At 50.9% G+C, this 24039-nt stretch overlaps 1 protein-coding gene across 1 annotated transcript; it reads right to left on the bottom strand.

The window, feature by feature from the left end:
* Positions 1-2305: 2305 nt before the first annotated feature.
* On the bottom strand, positions 2306-3581 carry LOC124677468 (probable CCR4-associated factor 1 homolog 11). Its single transcript, XM_047213454.1, has one exon. It carries the CDS (start codon positions 3559-3561, stop codon positions 2452-2454), a length of 1110 nt encoding a protein of 369 aa, XP_047069410.1. The 5' UTR covers positions 3562-3581; the 3' UTR covers positions 2306-2451.
* Positions 3582-24039: the final 20458 nt, after the last annotated feature.

Below are 24039 nucleotides of genomic sequence, written 5' to 3'. Positions count from 1 at the left end.
GAGCTCCTTTGCGACGTGTTGCGGATGTGCCGCACGTAAGGTGGCCATGTTTGCCTCATTGCGGATGCGCCGCACGGAAGGTGGCCATGTTCGCCTCATCGCGGTTGCGGATGGACATCCGCATGTATTCCAGGCGGACGGCGCGCTCCTCGGCGCGGGTAACGATGCTGAACATTGGCGCCACGAACTCGGCCGCCGCGAGGTTGTCGATGTTGAAGAAGTTCCGCGGCCCGGCGGCGCCGCGTAGCGCCACACCATGACGTCGTGCGCGCGGGCGGCGAGTTCGGCCGATTCGAAAGTCCCGAGCCGAAACCGCTCGCCGCCGCGCGTGATCTCGGCGGCCCACCGGCCGGAGGGGCGGAGCCGCACGCCGTGGTAGCCGGTGGACGAGCGCGGCAGGGCGCGGTTGCATCTCGACCGTAGGCGGAGGCGGAGGTAGGGCAGGGCGAGGTGGCGGCCGTTTCGGCTCGGGCGCAGGCAAAGGCGGGCCGGCGGGGGTCGGCGGCGAGGCGGGATTGGGCGGGGCGAGGCAGAATCGGGACGGCGGCGGCGGCGCGAGGGGAGGGGGGAGGAGGAAGGAGGAGCGTTGGAGAATATTTCAACCTGGGTTTGTATAGGTTGAGATGAAAAAATGAGGGTCGGGCCTTAAAAAATTTTGTTTTAAGAACTTTATAGTTCGAGGGCTCTGTTCGGCGCCAACTTTCTATCTCAGCCTTCAGAAAACAGTTATTTTGAGAATTTAACTAGTTTGAGGGTCCTGCTAGTAAGAGCATCTCCAGCCGCGGCCCCCAAAGCGTCCTCCAAACCGGATTGAGCGTTTGGGGGACGTGTTTTGTTCGTGTCGCCTTTGGGGGACGTCGCTCCCCAGCCGCGTCCCCCAAACGCCTCCCCCAAACATTTAAAATACTTTTTTGCATTTTTATTTTAATTTTCACAAACTAATACATAATTGGGAACGTGGTTTACAGGAAGACACAATTTGGAACATGAACTAATACATAGTTTGAAACATGGTGGACACAAATATAAAATTTTGCAAAAAAACTAAACCTAACTAAGCCGTGCATCGAAGGCTTCCTATGTTCGCTGCTAAGAAAGAACACTCGAGTGCACACCCAGTCACCTAAACTGGAAAATCCAGCGGGAGGATGGTGCCCTTGTTGGTTCTACCGATGAGGCGAACATCCAGAAACTTCCGTGCATGTGTTCGCTGCAAAGAAACAACACTCTGCATCATCAGTCGTCCTCCTTGTCGGTGATGTCGCCGTGGTAGTCCCGGCGGCAGCGCGTCTCGTCGAAGACCTTGACGCTCATGTCCCTGTCACCGAAGTAGGAGAACAGGAGGATGAAGCCGGCTTCGAGGCTATGGTGCCGCGCGAACTTCTGCCAGCCGATGTTGAGGTACATCTTGCCGTGCGCGTCGTAGATCACGTCGACGATCCACCGGTAGTAGCCGCACGCAGCCTCCCGTAGATGCATCGTGCGCGGGCGGTTGTCGCCGGCGACGTAGTCGGCGAAGGAGTCCGGCACACCCCAAATTGCTTTAGAGGACGCAACTGGATATGCTCTAATGTTGTAACTAAGAAGTACCCATGTCCAAGATGTTCGCTTTAGATTGGTTGTACAAGCTGGTTGTTGGTTGCCGACTGAACAAGAAAATCAGTTTAGATGGATGCTACTGCTCTACAGCTACTCTGACGACTACTCCTACGTATAGAAGCAATCAGACTAGTAGGAGCTCAAAACGTGTGTGTGTTGACCGCAGTGGAACTCTGCGCTTCTTCTCGCCCCTTCCTCGGCACGCGTTTCAACTAAATTGGTCCTTAATAACTTTTGAAACGGAAATGCTCCATTACTGTTCTTAGTCCTAAATTAGTGTTTGCTCGTTTATTACAGAGTTATTAGTAGGATTGATTTAGGAGCGGTAATGATGACGTGAATGCTTGCGAGGGCAAGCTGTTCGACACTCGGTCGCACTAGAGTAATGGCTAGTGCTCTAGTAGTCTGATTGTCTGAATAATGAGCTCAGAGCTTGGTAGCAGTGTGTTGACCAACATAGTGGACAGAGTCAGGCTGCTGCCGTGCCGGTCGTCTCGTGTTCAGACGCGCTTGCAACAGTGGATTCCTCCCTTCTCTGCCAATTCTCCCGCACGCGTTCAAACCCTCTCGTCGAGCACCCAGTCCACGCAATCCCACTCACGCCCAGCCTTGTTCAAAATTCGAATTCATGCACATGTTCATACGATGCTCTGCTCTGTTTTCTCCTCAAAATTCGAAACTCGAAGCAGATTAAGACAGAATTTATAACCAACCAAAGAACGATTGTTATTCATCCCAAATCAGGGAATCATCAAGGGGACGCTGTACAGATTACTAGAGACGCGAGGCGCTAGGAGCAGATTAACCCATGGTTAACGACACTACCAGCTACGCTACGGCCGGGTTCATCATCTATCTCAGCGCCGCCACGGCCACCTGGACCTGCGGAGCGACCCTGCGGCTGTTCCTGCTGCGGTTGCGGCCACCGTTGCCGCCGCCGACAGCGCACCTTCCGCCGCCGTTGCTCGCGAACTTGTTTGTGCCGCCGTTATTGACAAACTTGCTGCCACCGAGCTTGTTGATGTTGCTGTTGTTGTGGTTGATGGCACCACCCTGCTTGTTTCCGTTAGCAGCGGCGGCGGCGAGGTCGAGCTCGAGCTCGAGGCCGAAGAGCACGCCGGCGAACCCGCGCACGCCCTCCTTGGCGAAGTACACCTGGCGGACACGGCGGAAGGCCTCCCAGGTGAGCGCGCTGTCGGAGCCCGCCTGGTGCGCCCTCCCCGCCTCGCGCTGCGCCCCGAGGGCGGCCGCCACGGCGTCGAGCCCGCCGCGGAGGCCGGGGCAGCGGCCCATGATGTGGCGCACGTCGTACACCTGCTCGCCGAAGAAGACGCGCACGAGGCCGAGGAACTCGGGCAGGGTGCGCGGCAGCTTGCGGCCCATGAGCAGCTTCACCAGGTACCCGAAGTCGTACGCCGAGTGGAACGTCGCCCACGTGACCGCGCTGGCGTTGTTAGCGCCGCCGGCGCAGACGAGGCCCGACGCCATGAGGTGCGCGGCGAGCACGCGCGCGTCGACGCCGTGGGCGCGGTGCGCGGCGAGGTCGAGGCCGTGGTCGGCGAGCAGCTGGACGGACTCGGGCGCGTGGCGGTGCACGCGCGGGTCGAACTCGCGCAGGTTGATCTCGAAGGCGATGGCGGGCGGCGCGTCCGGGGACGGGGCGAAGGCGAGGCCGACCTGGATGAGGTGGAGCGCGTCCACGTTGGACTTGAGCGCCGCGTAGCGCTCCGACGGGGTGAGCAGGAAGTGGGGCTTGCTGGGGCAGTGGACCACGCCGGGGAACTCCGTGTCCATGGCCACGTACGGGTACTTCGCCGCCGCCTGACGGATCCGCCAGAACTCGTAGTCCACGTTGCCGGCCCACACCTGCCGGATCTCCAGCTTCCTCCCCTTCACGGCGGGGGCGAACCCGCCGACGGGGTGGGAGAACCCCGTGGGGGCGAGCTCCGGATGCACCGTCATCGCGGCGGCGGCGTCGGCGGCGGATTAATTCTCGTCGCGGTGGTGAGATTGGATCGAGGCGGAGGGCAGAGAAGATTGAGCTGGACTCGGTTGTGTGTTTCGATTTGGGGATGTTGAACTGTGGCGACGGCGGCCAGGGATTTATAGGGCTTGGGGTCGGCTGGTTCCAGCCGGGTGCGGGGGAAAGGAAGGGGAAGGCGGCAGGGCCGCTTTGAGATTCGTGTTCGGGGGAGTCGACGGTCGATACGGTACGTGACAGCGCGTTTATGGCGTGCGCGATATATACCAATGATAAGCTAGCTCCTTCCGGGCGTGTCAAGTCTGACCGGACCGCCAAGGCCCATGTATCTGGGCGTGTCAAAGGTAGTCGACTCGGTCCACACTAAAATATACTACCACTCAATTTTGTTTTTTAGCAAGTTCTTATAATGCCGGTTTCTGTTTTTGAAATCGTCCAGGTTTTACTCGCAACGTCTCCCCTGCTTTGATATAAAAATAAGGCTGCCGTGACATGACTAGCCCTTATCGGTACAGTTAACCTTCTCAAAAGGTTTCCGAATTCGTGTTAAGTTTTACTCGCAACACCCCCGTTTTGATAGAAAAAGACCGTTGCCATCCTAGGCTGGCGCTTACCTATTTGTTGGTACCATTGACCATCTTGAAAGATTTCCGAATTTGAGTTACGGTATACGCCCAACACCTACCCACTTTGATGACAAAAGACCGTTGCCGTCTCACACCGACGCTCATCCGTTTGTCGGTATTGTTGACCTTCTTTTAAGGGTTTCAAATTCAAGTTACAACGTCTCCCCGCTTCAATAGGAAAAGACCGTTGCCATGGCATGCAGGCAGTGCATCTGTTTGTTGGTACCGTTGATCTTCTGGAGGGGTTTTTGAATTCGAGTTACATTTTACTGTCAACATCTTCAAGCTTCGATGAGAAAAGGCCTTTGTCATCTCACACGGCTCTTATCCGTTTGTTGGTACGTTTGACCTCTTGATGGGTTTTCAAATTTGAGGTATGTTTTACTCACAACACCTCCCCGCTTTAATAAGCAAAAGATCGTTGCCATGGCATGCTGGCACGTAATGCATCTGTTTGTTGGTATCCTTGGCCTTCACATAGAGCCCTTTTGTCCTCTTTATGTATTTCAATGGAATTCAAGGGTGGTGTACTCAGTCCACTCTAATTAGGTCGCTTAGCTTTGTTGTTTCGCAACAAATAATGCGGGTTCACTGAATAGTGGGCCATTTTCTCGCACATCTCCTCCCTTAATGATTATTGTGTCGGTACCTCTTAAATAATGCAGGTTTCGCGCGAGGTTTAATGGCAACACCTCCCGCTTCAATGAAAAAGTTGGTTGCCGTGTCACGCAAGCGCGTACCAATTTCTCTTTGTCGTTGACCTGATCGATTCCAAAATCATGGCGCGTTTGTCTAGCAACTCCATTGCTTTAATGCGAAAAAGCGTCAGGCTAGCACCTTTTTCTGTCTTCGTTTTCGTTGACCTTCTTCGATGATTCTCACATGCTCGTGTCTATCTGAGTTGCATCCCCCCCAAGTTATTGTAGGATTGTCACAACATTAGCCATCGGAGGTGGCTTAGGAAGAGGAGAGAATGGAAAGGGAACATTGGAGAATCAGGGAGCGAGGTTGGCACAAGATGTACCCGGCTTCGGTGGAGGATCCCTGCTCCTGCTATAAGTCAATATATGATCATAGATTTGTTACAAAGTCGCCAGGTTTAGGCGATTGTTGTCTTAGGCCTCGGTGGCCTATCTATGTCTGTCTCTTAGATGTCTAGAATTGGAACGGCCGCTGGAATGGCCACGAACACACAAGGCTAGGCTGGCCCAGTTCGGCACGTCGGTTTCCTTGCAGGTTTGAATACGACAAAACGGAACCATTTCGGTGGCCGTCGAAACAACCCTCAGTATAGTTTTTTAGCATATACCGAAAATTCCGGCGGCTGCCAGTTGGTTTCGCATAGCTCATTCAAAAATGCAGTTTTCTTAAAAGAACTAAGCTCCCACGAAGCTTTCCGAACCCCGATTATAAAGCAATTTTATTGGAAAGATTACGATAAATAAAAACCTAACATAAATCACACATAGGAACAATGTACCCTTACATTGTAAACCATTCACATTAGTGGTCCCACAGTCCCACCTGTACGAGCAATTCCCAAACGTAGTGGTGGACCCACATGTGTCAGGTTCTCAGTCCACAGACAGTCAATTTCGTGGACAAACACTCGGTTTTTTGTTGTGTGGTTGGTTTTTAAGAGGGTAGAAAAGTGGACGACAATATTCCATTAACTCCGCACTAAAAAATGAAGTTCATTTTATTTTACCATTGTAATCTAGCGTTCAAAACTCTGAAATGGTTACTAGGAACATCCATGTTTTAACTAAAGAAGTTCTCAAACACTAAACCCTGGACGAGATTTAGAGTGGCAATCGACGCAAGCAACAAAGAAACAAAGCAAAAGCCAGATTTGACGCCACAGTAAGTATTCCCTCGCGATGAGTACCCAGAGCAGAGCAAGAGTGCCCTGATTCGGCGTGCAACGCACCGAGGACGCGGGGAGGCGGCGCCAAGAACAGCAGTGCGTACACACACACATGGACAAAGTTTAGTGTCAGTTGGTCGCAAGCTTAGCTTGTGCGGCGGATGCTGCCCATATATACTCCGTTAATCATCCAGTTGCGAACCAACGGACCCAGTTATTTGTAGGTACGTAGCCGACGATAGGCCGATCGTTCGAGTTGCAGACTTCATCACCGCCGACGCCCGACTGCATGCGCGAGCAGAGCACACCATCGAGCTCATGCGCGACGGCGGCGCCGTCGACAGCCGCGACGCGGTCGCCTGACTGCGCATCCCGTCATCCCGTGCCGGCGCCTTTGCGTCTCGATCGGGGGGCAATTGCCGACGGCTGAGAAGATCCTGGGTAGCCGATTACGCGAGCAGAGAGCTAGCAGACGATGGCGTCGTCGTCGACGGCCGACTGCCGCCCTGCAGCAGTGCCACCTGGAGAAACCGGAACTACTAACACGCACAGGTACTGCAGCAGCAGCAAGTCCTTTTCGTCAAGTCACACACGAAGAAGCCCGGTAAGAGCATCTCCAGCCGTTGGTCTCCCCGGGCCAAAATTCGACGTTATTTAGCGCCGGGAGGATGTAATTTTTAGCCTGGAGAGGCCCATTTTTCGAGTGGCGAGTTTAGGATGGATGAAAAGTTTGATAAATAACGGCGGATTCAGACAAAACAAATTTCGTTCAAACATAGACGAAATTTTAAGATATTTAGCATACATAGGCGAGTTCGTACATATATATAGGCCGAATTCGTAATATATTTAAATTCGGCGATAGGAAAACAAAAACTAGATTAAATAACGGCCTTGTGCATGCCGAAATGGCGGTAGAAGACAGTGAAATCACCGTCGTCGTCGCTCGGGTTGCCGGCGTCCTCGGCCAGTGGCGCCTCGTACCAACGACTTTATCCAGCATCAGGGTCGCCGCGTGGCGGCGTCAGCCGGTAGAGCTCGTCGTCGTTGCTCTCCTCGAGCTTGATCAGCGGCACGGGCTTGGGCGCGACGGTCGGTGCGGCGACGGGGACGGCGCGTTGCCACGCGGTAGGCAAGTCCAGCAGCCGCCGCTGCTGCTCCGCCTCCTGCCGCTCCCAGTCCCACCTGGACAGTCGAGCGCAGCGTCCATGGGGAGCGCGTTGTCGGCGGGGACGAGGTCGTTGAGAGACCTGGCGATCGCCTCCGCCACCGCGGCGTCCTCGGCACGCCTGGCCTCCTCCTCGGCGAGCTGGGACGCGACGGCGGCTGCGGCCTCCTTCTTCGAGGTCTTCCTCTTGCGGCCGCGCGAGGGAGACGAAGGCTGGTCGCAAATGACGAGGGCACCGCTGCTGCACCCTCTGGTCGGCTGTGGAGACGTTGGCTCCTTCTTGACGATGGTCGACGTCGAAGGCGGAGGAGCCGATCCGCCGGACCTGGACGCCGACCTCGACCCGGACGACGAGGAGGACGGCGCCATCCATCGCGGCGTCTAGGAGCTACCTTGCCGGCGCGACACGGTAGGCGCCACCGGCGGCGGCATCCCCAGAATTGCCACCCTCGATGTGCGCGAGCACGTTCTCGAGGGTGCGACCAGGCCCGCTCCACTAGCAGCGGTGGCCGGCGGCGTTGTTCCAGGGCGGCGCGACCGATCGGCGGCAGCGGGATCAGGGCGCCGCCCGCGCTCATTCTCCAGCCTCCGGGCACGCGGAAGTCGGGCGGTGCGGGGTAGCACGCCGCGTGAAGGAGCCTCCCCTCCGGTTGGTGGAGAGTGCGGCGGCCGAAGCCGTTGTTCGCCGCGCCGTCGTTCGCCATTGATCGCTAGCTCTCGCTCGATGAGATTGGGGAGGAGAGGTGAATAGGGAGACGGCGTGAATTCGGCCGGACGCGGTAGTTCCGCGATAAATAGAGGGCGGCGCGCGCGAAGCCGAGATGACTGTATTAACTCGCCGCGTGGAAGCTATGCTTCCGGCGAAGACTGACCGGCGACAGACTTTTGCAGCGTGCGGAAGACAATGCGATGAGGACCGCCTTTCTCGCCGACAAGTCGGAGCCACCTGCCGCGCGGGAAGTTTTCTCGGTGTTTCCCATCGCTTTCGTTTCTTCCGGACTCCCCGAGCGCTTCCCGGGGTGCCAGGGATGACCTGGGCTATCCGGATGGATGAAAGCCCAAATACTAACGAAAACGAGGATCTGAGGACACGACTAACCATTTTCGTCCATCAGAATGAAAAATACGTCCCGTATCCTTCCCGGGAAGACATCCATGTCGCGCGTCGATCGGCGTCACTCTCGGCTAGCTCCTGAGTGCTTAACTATCTAGAGGCCGGGCGGTGCCGCAGTTGAAGCGCAGCGCAGGCTACCGTGATTGACCCGGTAAATTAACCCACGTCGGTCGCGGACATGGATGGACCGGCGGTCCGCGAGCGACTCACACGCACCGCTGCGTCTGCGCGCGTTCGGCGAGTCTCCGGTCTACACCCCCTCACCGGCAGCCACCACTGAACGGTTGGTGAGCAGATTGCGACGGCGCGAGCGGTTAACTATCTTATACGTGCACACGCGCGCGCACTCCACGGCTAGCTAGACCATGAGATATTTGGGAACATGCTCTACGAAGAGAGAAAGATAATCGCGCAATTGTGATCCAAATCTTGACTTTTTTTGACACAGGGCAATCGCCCCAGCCGGCCAGATGCTAATTTTTTTAGCAGCACGCTCGAAGATTAGAAAATCCATCTGCCCATAACGTGCAGTTTTTCCAATTAAACCGGACGCACGAATGCATGGACTGGGAACAACTCCCCCCCTCCCCACACCGCTCTCCCTCGTCTACAGTTCCCTTGAGAGGGGCCTCGAGTTGACGGGGCCTCCAAAGGCGCCGGAGTTGGTCTTCGGTAGGCGCTGGCGTAGTTTAGGTGTAGATCTAGGTGTTTTTTCTTGTTTTTCGACTGATGTCGTGGTTTGGGCATTTGCCCTGTAGATCCTAGTGGTAGGGTTGCTGCTGCCTTCTGGCTCGGCTTCCCAAGTCGGAGCTGGCCATGGGGCGAAACGACGCCATCTTCTTCAATAAAATCCTAGCGGTGTGGATCTCTCCTCGGTGCTTGGATGCCAAGATTTGGATGTTCTCCTGGCCGGCCGTGGCGGCGAGGAGGAGAACAAGAACATCTTGGTGGCCGCCCTTCTACTCTTGGCCGACCTTGGTGGCGAGAGGGAGTGCAGGAGCAGGTGGCCGTTCTTCGCTCCCGTGACGACATCCAAGATCATCAGTGAGTTTGGTCTGGACTGGTGGATCTCCAGGTCGCTGTCTTCTCTATCTTGCCGTGGAGGCGAAGGGAGAGATGGCGACGGAGCTTCGACCTCCTTCAGATTTTACTCGCCGCTGCCTACAAGGTGCTATGGTGTAGAGCTCAAACGGTCCTGCAGATCGATTGAGTCTGGGATCCTGGCAGCAGTTCCCCGGTGGCGGCGTGTTTCAGCTGCGGCTATCTCCGGTCAGATAGGTGGCCCTGCTGCGCTCGGCCTTTGGTGCTCGATCTTCTTCTTCCTCCTTGAGTGGAGGATCTTCCTCGACCTTGGTGTGGCGGTCATCGTTGATCGTTGCTGCTTCCCCAAGTGGCCTTGTCCCCGGTGGAGGGAACGGCGGCCGCGCCGGCGAGTCAACCATCATCGGCGTCGTCTCTGGACCTGATCGCGTTTTTGTGTTTTCTTGTGGGGTTTTAGTTGTAAAACACAAGGGATATGCTGTAATTTCCTTTTTCTTTTGGGTCCTTCCCAATTCTATAACCCCACCGCCGATTTAATTTAGACTCCAAGTCCTTCTGGGCCTTTACCGTTCAAAAAAAAGATCATTTGCAGGGACTAGTTTGAGGTACAAACTCAGCTTATCAGCCATTTGCGACATTGACATATCGACAATTATATGACCATTCTCTCATGTGCTACCTAGATGAACAAAAACTCGATCTATGCCATTGGTATTTCGCCGGGCGATGACTTTGACGGTGATACCGAACTGATAATGGCCACGACAGCCCTCGTCCATTAGCACAAGGAGAGACGAATGCCACAGTTCATAGACTCGAAGGGCCACACAGAGGCAATATCAAACATAATCACGAAATTGACCATAGCTGTCTCAAATAATGCTTTGACCGTAGGAATCCATTCTTCTCGGAGCACAAGTGTGAGACCGGTTTCGACAACGCTCCATTATGCATGTACAATAAGATGGCATCAGGCTTTCCTTACGGTTGCCATATCAGAATTTTTTCTTAGTTCAAAAACAGAGAATAAAAAAAAATGTTATATCTTAGCTAATGGATGATCTCTTACGAATTGAAAGAAGGCTATTTCTCCATTATGTCATGTGCTTTCCCTTAAAAAATAATTTTGTACTAGCTAATGAATGATCTCTTACGCATATCTACTTTCTATGTGCTTCTGTTCAGTGCACTTGGAGTCATAGCTTCCAATTACAACAGCAGTTTCGCATTCACCTAGCAACACCCAAAGATATACAGCTGTTGTTTCAGTGGGCGGGCCGTCAGCGCAGCGGGATGCCGATTGCCGTCGGCCGAAAACATCCTTCGTAGCGTAGCCGGCCGACGAGATGGCGTCGTCGTCGATCGACAGACGACAGCGCCGACTAAAACCGGAGCTGCTCGTGCACTGCCAACTGGAGAAACCGGAGCTACTAAAACCTACTGCAACTGAGTCCTTGTCTGCAAGACTGCAAGTCACACATACCAGGAGGCGAAGGAGTCCGGTCAAGAGATGGATCTCGCGCGTCGGCGTCACTCTCCTGAATGCGCTACCTGCTTAAGTTAACTATCTACCTAGAGGACGGTAGATTACTAGTTAATCCACGTCGCCGACGGTCAGCCAGCGCGCGCCTATGCCCGCGTTCGGCGACGGCGAGACCCGTCTCCCTGGAAGCTGCCACTGCACGCACGGTTGGTGAGCGGATTGCGACGGCGCCAAATGTTAACTAGACAGCGGCTAGCTAGCTAGACCACGAGATAATCGCGGATTTGTATCCCAAATCTTGACTCCCCTTCACGTGATAATTTCATAGCAGCAGGCTGCGCTCGGTCCTCCGCATGGGATGGAACTTTTTTGAAAATTCATATGCGCAGAACAGAAACCTAAATGCAGTCTCCCAGCCAAACCGGAGTCGATCCCTCAAAAAAAAAAAAGGGATAACGGATAGTATCCACTTGGCTGAGAAGAAGAGGAGATTCCTCGTTATTCCCTTGCGATGGCTACCGAGATTCCTGTGGAGAAGCAAAGCAGGGGGGATGGAGGCCACACAAACAACGGCGTCGCGCATCACACACGGACAGCTAGTGCGTCGGATATGGACAAGCACCATGAGGCGAACCTACGGTCGGTACTTGGTGGATGATGCAGTTGCGAGCTCACGGCCGTACGTAGCCGCCACCCAAAACAGGCACGGCCGAGCCGGCGCCGTTGTTTTTGCTCCCGGTGAAGGGTCGGTCGGCGCAGCGCTAGCTGAAAAGATCCCACTTGACGAACCAACGTACGTGCAGACTCGGTCGACTCGACTGCGACTGAAAAATATCAAATTAACAGGAATCGACTGCGACAGAGAAGAGCAAGGCCGAGTTCACAGCCGACGATCAATGGCGCGCGTAGTCGTCAATGCGTCGAGCGCCTCATGTGTGCTACCCGCACGCACGTGCCATATATAGCGGGTCGCCTTCTCCAAGTCCTGTCAAGGGACGGCCGGGTCGCGCATCGCCTCAGAGAGTCAGAGTAGCTGCTAAACTCTAGCTTACCGGCCGGCTGGGAAGCTCAGCGCAGGTTGCTGTGACCCGTAAAATATTTACTTACACTCCTTCCAAATAAACATGTCGTAGCTTGGTTTTTTTAGAAATAAATTTAGATAAATCTAAGAGCATCTTCAGCCGCGTCCCCCAAAGCGTCCCCCAAACCGCGCCGGATCGAGCGTTTGGGGGACGTGTTTTGTTCGTGCCGCGTTTGGGGGACGTCGCTCCCCAGCCGCGTCCCCCAACGCCGCCCCAAATGAATATTTGTGCACGAAAATAAAGATTTTCATTCAATTTTGATTATATATTACAAAGTTTGAATGAAAACGGCTAGATTTCATCTAAACCTAGACTACTGACCGCCCGGCGGCGCGTTCGACGGCCCCGCCCCGTCGTCGCCTCCCCTACGCCGCAGCTCCTCCTCGCGCGCGCCTCCTCTCCTTGCGAGCGGCGGTGGCCGGACGGTGCCGCTCCCGCCGCGCGTCCTCCGCCGTCCCTCGCTGCGCCGCCCGGAGGGAGAGCTCGATGGCACGACGAATATGCGCCTCTTCGCGGGCACGGGCGTCGTCCCGGAGCTTCTTCTCCGACTCGAAGGACTCGACGAGGGCGCGTTGCCGATCGGCCGTCTCGTCCGGGTGCGGCCCGTCGTCGTCGGACCGGCCGAACTCGTCGTCGTCGTCGTCCTCCACCTCGGTCTCCTCCGCCTCGGCCTCCTCCTCCTCCATTGGCGCCTCCTCCTCCACATCCGTTGGCGCCTCCATCATCGCCGCCGCTAACGCGTCGGCCTCCGCCGCCAACTCGCTCCGCCCGCCTTCCCCATAGCGCCGTCGGCCGCCGCCTCCCGCTGCCGACGCTCCTCCGCCGTCACCTGCCGCTGGTGCTCGATCGACTCACGCCACCGGCGTTCGATCGAGTCACGCCGTTCACGGTACGGCCGCCCGCCGCTCATCGCGCCGGCGCTGGCGCTCTTCAGCCCATCGCTGCTCAATCTCCTCCCGGTACCGGCGCCGTCGCGCCTCTTGCTCCGTCGAGGCGTCGAACGCCGCAACGGTGTCGCCCTGCTGCTCCTGCCACGCTGCTGCCGCCGCGGCCTCCTCAGCTGCGGAGGCAGGGGCGGAGAACGCCGCTAGATCCGCCGCCTGCTGGCGGGCCTCCTCCTCGAGTGCCTCCTCTAGTGCCGCATGATACGCGTAGATGCACACGTCCGTTGGGAACCCCAAGTGGAAGGTATGTGTGGTGACCCTGCATACCACTGCATGTTGTAGTATGCTAGTCGTTGATATAACATTCGCGAAGTACCAATCCGCAAATGTTACATCCCTCAGAGTAGTACAACAGAACATAGCAGGTCCATAACTCATTCATACATTATTACAAACCATATATATACATCATCTTGGAGCTCCTCTTGGGTCCAAAGAGGTTTACTCCTGGGTTCGAGGCGAACCCAACTTAGCTTACAATATAGAAGTTTCACGAGACTTAACATTTATTCTCTCGAGCAGCTATGTATTAAGAGTTCGCGCTGCTCGGCTACTACTACTACTACTGGGTACTTCTAGGCTTGTTCTCCTCCGGAAGCCTCCCCGGTTCCGTAGACTATGAGATAGTCTACGCCTTCAATACCTCCAGAGAGGTCTGGTTCTTCATAGCCGATGATGTCGGCTCCTTCAGGGTTGTCGTTGTCCTCCTCCAGATGGTTCAGACAGTCTAAGCAGGGGATTTAAGAGTGGTACGAGTACGAGCGTACTCAACAAGTTCATATTAGGAAAGAGGTGTTTAATGCACTAACTACGGTACCAGACCAGAAAGTCTGATACCATGCAAGTTTTGATAACCGTTTCTTCAAAAGGTTGTTTTTATTCAGAAGAACTATGTCCGTCGACCTTCACCGGTTTACTAGAACTTCATGGAGTTCCTTTCCGGCAGCGTTCGTAGTTCCAAATCCCGGAACAAGGAGTGACTGGTCACGATTTGTTACACTCTGCGAGAGGTGTGTTTCTTTACCCATAAGAGATCTTAACCTTGGTGCCAACCGGGCAGCTTTCCCGTCCACACTTCCTTTGGTGTGAGGCCCGGTATAAGGTCCTAGTCAATCATGTTCCTCCGCTACCTCGAACACCCACCCTTTGTTGCATACCCCGACCCTGGGTCCTCGTCGGTCCCATTATTCCCACTCACGGGTGGACCCCGACCACGACAACAGTTTGGGATCGAACCAAACTCCTTCGCCGGTAGCTGCAACCCATCATAGACCGCAATACCGTGGGGACTTAGGACTCCCCAGCCTCACCATCTTGCTCTTGCGGGCGACAAGTGTACTACGGACTATGCCGTGGGGACTTAGGACTCCCCAGCCTCACCAGCTTGCCCCCTCGGATCACAAGTGTACTACGGTAAAGCGCGTCCGTTGATGAACGAGAGGTGGAAACACTTTTGACTACTCCGTCCCACTCCAGATCTTATGGTTAACACGGATATTACGGCACAAGAATCACTGGACGACATTTGTTGTTTAATCCTAGATGGATATAAACCCTTGCAATGGAACCTCCACCATATCAACACAATCCATGGTTCCATTGCCCACCACATAGTCATATTCATAGTTATGAAAATAGTGGTTTTGCTTTTTATGCAATAGTGATAAACATAGTACTTTGCAAGTAATTTGGTAAAAATACTCAAATGACATGAGCAAGCGATGAACTTGCCTGAACACTGCAAAGTGTTGCAGTTGGATGGTAAGGACTGACCCTTGTCCTATGCTGCTGAAAAATAGCATCATTGTCCGATAAGGGCAATGGTTAAAGAAGAAATTATGCATGATTCCAGTTTTAGGGTTTGTTTCCCCCTTTCCCGGTGTTTATTATTTTATATAGGAGGTTATTACTAAGAACAATTTAGGGATACTCAATTTAGGGTGAAATACAACCTTGAAATGTTGTCAAGGTGTTTTTTAAAGTCCAAATGCATTATTGGACTTATTTTTATTATTGAAAATAATATGTGCGATTTAAATGATTAATTAAATCATCATATTAAGACTTATTCTTGATTATCTTCAAAAAATTTCTTTCATATTTTATTTAGATAGGGAATTTTATGCTGATCAATTTTCATATTTTTAATTATTTTTTTAGAGCTATATTTTATTTTATAAAATTCTTGGAAATTCTTATTTTAAATGCGTATTTTGGAATGTCCAAAATACCCCTCGGACCCACCTGTCAGGCGGCCGAGCTGGTTAGGTTGGACCAGCCCAGTGGGCTCGGTCCAACCGACCCAGTCGCTCCATCGTCCCCCTCACTCTCGAACCCTAATCCCCTACTCGCTCTGGCGACGCGCGCGTCGCCGCCCCCTCTGCCGAATTGTTCCGGCCGACTCCGGCCATCGCCGCCGGCGAGATGCGGCGCATCTGATCCGCCGTTCGATGGCGCTTCAGATCCACCGCGCCGATCTGTGCTTTGCCGCTTCCTCGACGCGTCCCCATCGCCTCTGCTCGCTCGCCGTGGTGATGCTGCGGCGAGTTCGTCGCCGCCGACGCTCCCGGTGCCGAGGCCGTGTGCCTCGCCGTGCTCTGCGCTCGGAGCCTCCGTGCTTCGGCGACCGCCTGGCTTGGCCATGGCTTGGCGCTGCCGTGGCCAGGCTGTGCCGCCGTACCGCCATGGTGACGCCGTAGTGCTCCGCTCCAGGTATGTGCGCCGCCATCCCTATCCTTCTCTCCCTCGCCTCTATGTCGAGCTCTGGCTGCTGGTCTTGCTTGCCTGCACAAGAGTCGTTGTGCTCTTCTGCAGCGCCATGGGTGCCTGCTCCTATTGTGCTATGCTGCTGTGCTATGCGTGTGCTACTGCTGTGTGATGCCCTTCCATCTCTCTGTGCATGAATTTCTAGCCTATGTGCTTGCTTATGCTTGCACCCCTTGTTTGAAACTCTCCCTGTGTCTCTGTGCTTGATTCTATTATTGCTAGATCATCAAGTGTATTCAATTACTTGCCCTGGCTCAATTATGGGGTGTAATCCTTGCAATTTTGCAAGTGCCAGTGCCTCTGGTATGCTTTCCTGTGTGCTTTATTTCATGGAGATGCTCCACTGAGCATTGCTGTGCCTATACTGCTCTGTCCCATGATGATCTGCTACTGGATACTTTAATCACTAGCTTATTCAATTATCAGTGATGTATTTGTTCATGTCCTGTGGCTGATCTTGGTGTCTGGTTCATGTGTTTGACTGTGATGATCTGTATCAAGAGCAGGTGATGCTCTGATGATCACTACTTGCTTGTGAGCAAGTGTGTGCTTCTCTCAGTGACTCACTGGTGTTCATCAGTGCTGTTTGAGCTTCATATAAGCTTAACCTGGTGTGTACTGTTGTTGGCTTAAGCAACTGCTGTTGCTTGCAGTGATCCATTGGATCACTGCAAAGCCCTGGTTCTTTGATTTGTTTGTTTAATTCACTTATCTGTATTTGCCTGAATTATACTGAAGTGGATAAGTGATGTGAGCTGCTTTGCAGTTGTGATCATCCAATTAATTATGACAGGGCTAGATGGATGCCAACATTCAGTTGTGTACCCTAGCCCTCTACTGAATCCAAATGGATAATGATGTGTGGGTTCTTGTGCTGGCTGTAGGTTGAGGTAGCCCTGGCAGCACTGTGATGCTGTCAAGGGTAGCTCCCTTCTTCTGTGGCTTGCTTTAGTTGGTAATTGCTTGCTGGATTTGAACAACTGCTCACTGGCTTGCTCCAATGCTGGACTTCCAGTGGCTTTTGATGTTGAGAAATTACATAGACAATGATTTGTCTATAGTCTGATGGCCTAGCTGGCTGTAGGTGCTTAGTGTGTGGGTTGGGCTAACTATGAATTCATTCTTGGCTGGATTCCTTTAGTTATGCACTGATTTGCATAACTGATGTTCCCATAGGAGGATTACCTAGTGGTCTTACCCATATTTGCTTGCACCAACTGGTCTTGTAGCCAGATGATGACACAATCAGGGTATTCTACCCTTCTGTGCTCCTGTGATGCATTGTATGCTTATTTATGAGCAAAACTTGGTTTTGCTCAGGTTGATTTGGTTTATACCTCACTCCAGCTCCTAGATTGTTTGTTGGTGTAGAGGATTTCTTCAGTGTTGAGCTTATGCTTGCCCTGCTCCTCCTTGCAACCTTGTGGTGCTTGATTCAGTGCTGTGGTGAGTTAGGCAGATTGAACAGCAGTGGTTGTTCTTGTGTTCTTGTGTTCTTGGTGACTTACCCAGTGAAGCCTGTCGATGGATATGGCTTAGGGTTTGCTTCGAAAAGCTTATATTTGGTGCTCCCTTGCTCTCCCTGGTCGACAGCTTGGTCTGGCACACTTTGTGACTCACTGCTGATGTGTGTGTGTGTTGTGCTACATGCACACTCAGTGGCTTGGTGTTGAGCATGCACACAGGCTGTGTGAGCTGCTTGTGTGTGTGTGTGCACCTGATACTCTGAACTTGGCTTGGAGACGATCAGCTCGGCAGAGCTGATCCATATCCCCAATTTTTCCATTCTTTCTAACCTGCCAAGTGGATATGCCACTTGGCATTACTTCTTTTTGTTGTGATTTGTGTGCAGGGATCAAGAAGTTGATCAAATGGACATGAAGATTACCAAGTGAAAGATCACATTGTAGATTAGGATTTATTTTCATTACTTGTAATTTTCTTTATTTTTTTATTATTCAAGCAATTCTTGTAATGTGTTGTAATATTCATTTATTTTCTTATGAATATTGTAAAGACAATGTAATTTGTGTGGTGATCAATAAAGCTCAAGGTTTTCTCTAATGAGCTTTATTTATTAAGTGCATTTATTTATTATTTGTATTTTAATTATTTACTTAGTGAATTTCCTTTTAATTAAATAATGGGATATGTGTTTTATGTTTGTATTTAAAATTCAAATTCAACTTTGAGTTGAATTCAATCATGCAACTTAACTTTGTGATGCAAACTCTCCCCTCTCTTCTCAAAACCCTAAACTAGTTAGGTGGTATACAAGTTTGTCGCACTCTCGAAACCCTAACCTCGTAAGGTGTCGAGAGAGAAACTTGTTCCCCTACAATGCAGTTTTTGTTTAAAAGCGCGAAATTTCCCCAGAATTTGCCATGCAATGCACATCCCTTTCTAAAATCTACCCCTCGATCGCCTCTAAACCTGGGACATTACAGCCTTTCCCCCTTAAAGAAAACTTCGTCCCGAAGTTGTGGTTGTAATACCTGAACAGTTCGGGGTATGTTTCCCTCAAGTCTTCTTCCTTTTCCCAGGTGGCTTCCCTCTCGGGGTGATGCTTCCATTGTATCTTGCAGTATTTTATAGCTTTATTCCTGAGTTGCTTCCAGCTTTCTTCGAGAATCTTCGCTGGCTTCTCGATATATGTCAAATCTGGTTGTAACTCGAGCTCAGCATGTGATATTGGCTCATCTGGGGTCTTTAAGCATTTTCTGAGTTGTGATACATGGAATATATTGTGAACTTGAGCTAGCCTTCCCGGTAGATCCAATTCAAAAGCTAAACCTCGGTTCTGACTCAGTATCTTGAAAGGTCCGATGTATCTAGGGCTTAACTTTCCCTTCACTCCGAATCTCCGAAGACCTTTCATAGGGCTCACCTTAAGGTATACCATATCTCCAACTTGTGGCTCCCAAGTCCTTCTCTTTTGATCTGCATAGCTCTTCTGTCGACTTTGGGCGATTTTCAGTCTATCTCTTATGATGTCAATGATGTGTTGCTTTTCCTTGACATAATCTGGGTTGAACTCCTTGCTTGATCCAGCTTCGTACCAGCATATTGGTGATCTACACTTTCTTCCATACAGAGCTTCGAATGGTGCCATCTTGATGCTGCTTTGGTAACTATTATTGTATGAGAACTCTGCTAATGGTAAGTGTTCTTCCCATGATCCTCCGAAGTCTAGGGCACAAGCCCTAAGCATGTCCTCTAGGATCTGGTTAGTTCTCTCGGTTTGTCCACCTGTCTGGGGATGATAGGCGATACTATAGTCCAGCTTGGATCCTAAAGCTTCATGTAGTTGCTTCCAGAATGCTGACGTGAACACGGATCCTCGATCCGACACGATCTTCTTGGGCACTCCATGTTTACTCACGATCTCTTTGATATAAAGATCGATGAGTTTTTCTCCTTTGTCTTGCTGATTTACCGCTAAGAAGTGTGCACTTTTCGTCAACCGGTCCACGATTACCCATATCATGTCCTTCTTTTTATTGGTCATGGGTAGTCCGGTGATGACATCCATCCCTATCTCCTCCCATTTCCATTCTGGAATGGGTAAAGGTTGTAACTTTCCTGCCGGACTCTGGTGTTCGGCCTTCACTCTTTGGCACGTATGGCATTCTGCCACATATTGGGCTATTTCCCTCTTCATGTTATTCCACCAGAATAACTCCTTTAGATCCATGTACATTTTTGTACTTCCCGGATGAATGGAGTATGGTGTTTGATGGGCTTCCCGGAGTATTACTTCCTTGATCTCAGCAATATCCGGAACACAAATCCTCTTCTGGAACCATAATGATCCCATCTCTCCACGGTGAAATTCTGATGGTCTTCCTTCGTCAATCCTCCTCATCTCCTCTACGATGAATGGATCATCTAATTGACCCATGATTATCTCATTTTTTAGGTTGACATTCATTTCATCGGCTACTTGCAAAGCGGATAGTCCTTCGTGAGCTTCTTTCTCCCAAAGTTGGATTTGGGCTTGGCTTATTTCCTTCTTCAACTCCGGTGAAATTTCTGGTTCTGTTCCTCCAGTACTCTTCCTGCTCAAGGCATCTGCTACAACATTAGCCTTTCCTGGAGTATAGTTGATGGTCAGATCATAGTCCTTGATCAATTCAAGCCATCTTTTCTGCCTCATATTGAGTTCCTTTTGAGTGAAGAAGTACTTGAGACTCTTATGGTCAGTATAGAGCTCACACTTGGCTCCATAGAGAAAATGTCTCCAAGTCTTAAGGGCAAAAACAACTGCTGCTAACTCTAAATCATGAGTTGGATAGTTCACTTCATGAGGTCTGAGTTGCCTTGATCCATATGATATTACTTTCTGGTCTTGCATGAGTACACATCCCAATCCATGTTTGGATGCATCACAGTACACGGTGTAATCCTTGCCATCTTCCGGAACTGCTAACACCGGTGCTGTGGTGAGTTTCTCTTTCAGAGTCTGAAAACTCTTCTCACACTCATCAGACCACACGAATGGTGTGTTCTTCCTTAGCAACTTGGTCATTGGTCCTGCTATCTTGGAGAATCCTTCAATGAATCTCCTATAGTATCCTGCCATTCCCAAGAATCCACGGATTTCCTTGACGTTCTTGGGTGCTTCCCAGTCCAAAACTGAGGCTACTTTGCTTGGGTTTACTGATATCCCATCCTTACTAATGACATGACCATGAAATTCTACTTGATCAAGCCAAAACTCACATTTACTGAACTTGGCGTACAGTTGGTGTTCCCTTAGTGTTTGCAACACTATCCTAAGATGTTCAGCATGTTCAGCTTTGTCCTTGGAATAGATCAAGATATCATCGATGAATACGATGACAAACTTGTCAAGACATGGCATGAAGATCTTATTCATGAGATTCATGAATATTGGTGGGGCATTGGTTAGTCCAAAAGGTACTACGAGATACTCATGATGTCCGTACCTCGAGACAAAGGCTATTTTCGGAACGTCTTCCTTCTTGATCTTTATCTGGTGATAACCGGATCTTAGATCAATCTTGGAAAAGACTCCCGCGCCTCTAACTTGATCAAAAAGATCTTGGATTCTAGGAAGTGGGTACTTGTTCTTGATTGTGACATTGTTCAAATTCCTATAGTCTCCGCACATCCGTCGACCTCCATCTCTTTTATCCACGAAAATCACAGGTGATCCCCATGGTGAGATACTCTCCTGTATGAATCCTTTCTGTTCCAAGTCATCCAATTGTTCCTTGAGTTCTTTCAACTCTTTAGGCCCCATTTTGTATGGTGCTTTAGCAATCGGAGCTGTTCCTGGAATTAGGTCGATAGTAAATTCTATCTCCCTATCTGGTGGCATTCCAGGTAATTCCTTTGGAAATACATCTTGGAATTCATTGACAACTGGAATGTCCTCGAGTTTCACTTCCTTCATACTATTCAGCTTCAACTCTACTTCTATCTGAGTATGCTTATCTCCTTGGTAAATGATTCTATCACCACCTGGGCTTTTCAAAGATACTGTCTTATGGGTACAATCTATAAGTGCGCCATTTTCCTCTAACTAGTTCATACCAAGAATGACATCAATGTCCTTCATAGGTAAAATGAACAGGTCTGCATCGAACGCACACTTATTGATCATAATGACTTGTCCAGGTTTAGTATGGGTTACTAATATCGTTCCCCCCGCAGAAAGTATGGTTATAGGTTTATCTAACTTAGTGCATCTAATCCCATGTTTGATGATGAATTGCTGGGAAATGAATGATGTAGTTGCACCAGTATCAAAAAGTACTTTGCCAGGATGAGTGAGTATCTGAAGCGTACCTATTACTGCTTGATCGGAGTTAATCACCTCCTCCAAGCTGGTACAGTTCAACTTGCCGAAGGGTTTCTTGTTCTTCCAATTCCCTCCGGTGTTTCCTCCTCGGCTTCCTCCTCCTCCTCCTGACTGACCTCCTCCGTCATTTCTTCTCTTGGGGCAGTATTTTAGCATATGCCCCTCCTGGCGACAACCAAAACATATTATCTTGGGTTTACGACACTCTGTTGAGAGATGTCCTTTCATTCCACAGATACGACAAACAGTCTGGTTTGCCTGCTGGAGTCCTTGGTTCTTGCAATCCCTGGAAAAGTGTCCTGGAAGCCCGCAGCTTCGACAAACTATCTGATTCGCAGTCTGAAACGCTTGGTTCTTCCTACTACCGTAGTAGTTGCTGAAGTTGTTGTTGAATCGGGGCTTGAAACTTAAGTTCATGTTTGGCTTGTTGCTGCCAAACCTCCTAGGCTCAAACTTGGCCTTCTTCCTCTTTTCCTCTTGCAGTTGTTTGAAATCATCTTCCAGAGTGATGGCTGCATCCACCAACTCTTGGAACTCAGTCGCCCTCAGCATCCTGAGCTGTACCTTGAACTGAGGATTTAATCCTCGCATAAACCTCTTCTTTTTCTTGTCCTCGGTATTAACCTCCTCCACGGCATACCGAGACAGTCCAGAAAACTCCCTGACGTAAGTCAGGATGGCCTTATCCTTCTGCTCGAGACTTTCAAATTCTCGACGCTTCAGTTCCACTATGCTTTCAGGGACATTGGATTCCCTGAACTTCCTCTTAAACTCTTCCCAAGTGAATACCTTCTCAGCCGGATAAACGGCTACTATATTGTCCCACCATGATGCGGCAGGTCCACATAACAAGTGTGTAGCATAACGGACCTTCTCCTGGTCATTGCAACCAACAGTATTGAGCTTTCGCTCGGTGTCCATAAGCCAGTCTTCCGCGTCCATCGGCTCGGGCGCGTATGCAAAAGATATTGGCTTGGTGTTCTGGAAGTCTGACAAGGTGACTCCCTGATTCTCAGGTCTCTCAACTCTATTCTGTTGCAGCAGCTCCTGGAAGAATCTATTCTGCTGCTCCAACGTCACACGTTGTCTTTCTTCCATCATTTGCATGTACTGGACAAAATTCTGCTGCGTCATGGGTGGTGGTGGTGGTGGAAACTGAGTTCTGGCTGCTTCATCAGCCTCCGCCTTCTGTCTGGCCTCGCGCTCGACGCGCTGCTCTTCACTCTCCTCACTCGGCGTTCCCGACATATCCCCCTAGTTCTGCAACACAAAGTGGTACTCATAGTTACTCCATGCGCAAGTTTTCTGAGCTCAACTTTGTGCACAGAACTAGTCACGCAATGGAAATCAAGAAGCAAATGCAAATCATACAAAACATATACCCTGTATATACATACATAAGTGGTCTTATTACAATACTCAGTAGCGATGTGAGTATGCAAACTCACTTATTAAAGTATATGTACAAATTTATACAAATATTACATACTACAATACATGTGGTACAACTGTATTGTAGTCTCGCCTCCCGTGGTGGTCTCTAGTCGTGCTTCACTCCCGGTACATTCCAGGCTTCCATCCGGTCGAACGTGTAGTCCTCCTGACAAAACATGGAACATAAGGTCTCCCCGTCGGCTGGTAGTCGGAATCAGATGATGTTCCGAGGGCAAAATCTGTGTTCATGAACTGGTCATTCAGTGCATCATAGTCCACCCATCGGGTGTACTCTCCTGTAGCCACACCATAAGGGTTACCAAAACTCATACCCGACTCAACTGGTGTCGGATATCCTCCATCCACTCCTTCATTACTAGGATAGCTCTGGTTCTGGGTTGTTGCGTCATCATTCATCTCCCCATCATAATACTCAGTAGTACTATGGGTTCCAGTATCATCTCCCCAACGCCAACCCCTGGAATTCTCGATAGGAGTCTCGGAACGCTGCTGGTTTCCGGATTCCTCTCCGCCCTCGTATCCCCCATAGGAACTACCCAGGTAGTTCCCAGGTGTAGCAGGTGTGGTTTCACGTGCATGTGGATCAATACTGATGTAGTCACCAGCTGAATAAACTGGTGTAGGCACCACTCCCTCCATGGGTTCTTTTCCTTTTGTCTCCTCCTTGGGCTCGGTGAACTCTTCTAGCATTGTATCAATTGCTCCCATCAAATGACGGTTCAACTGAAATAACAATGATAGTAAGTTACGGCTATTGTCCATATATTTAGCCGCTTCCGCGGGTTTGCGTTTGGCGTATTTAAAATGGTTCAGCAAGGGATCATCCTCTTCCTCCAAGTGAGGAATATGGGTGAATTCGGAACCCATAAGCTCTTTCGTCTTATGCTCCCGGATATCGGTTATGGCTCTCATAACAGCTATATGGTAGGCTGTGTTGATGGTTCTGGCTTCTCCTGCTGGCATAACTACGCTCATTCCCAAAGATTCGGGAAGTCGTAGCCCTACTCTACACTTTGCCAATACTGGTCCATCATAGTACCAGTATTTCGTCGCTTGAATTTGGGGATCGCACCCCAATTCAAGTAG

Source organism: Lolium rigidum, chromosome 7 (genome assembly GCF_022539505.1).
Source record: "Lolium rigidum isolate FL_2022 chromosome 7, APGP_CSIRO_Lrig_0.1, whole genome shotgun sequence".
Classification (NCBI taxonomy): Eukaryota; Viridiplantae; Streptophyta; class Magnoliopsida; order Poales; family Poaceae; genus Lolium; species Lolium rigidum.
This window is presented reverse-complemented; position numbering and strand designations above follow the sequence as displayed.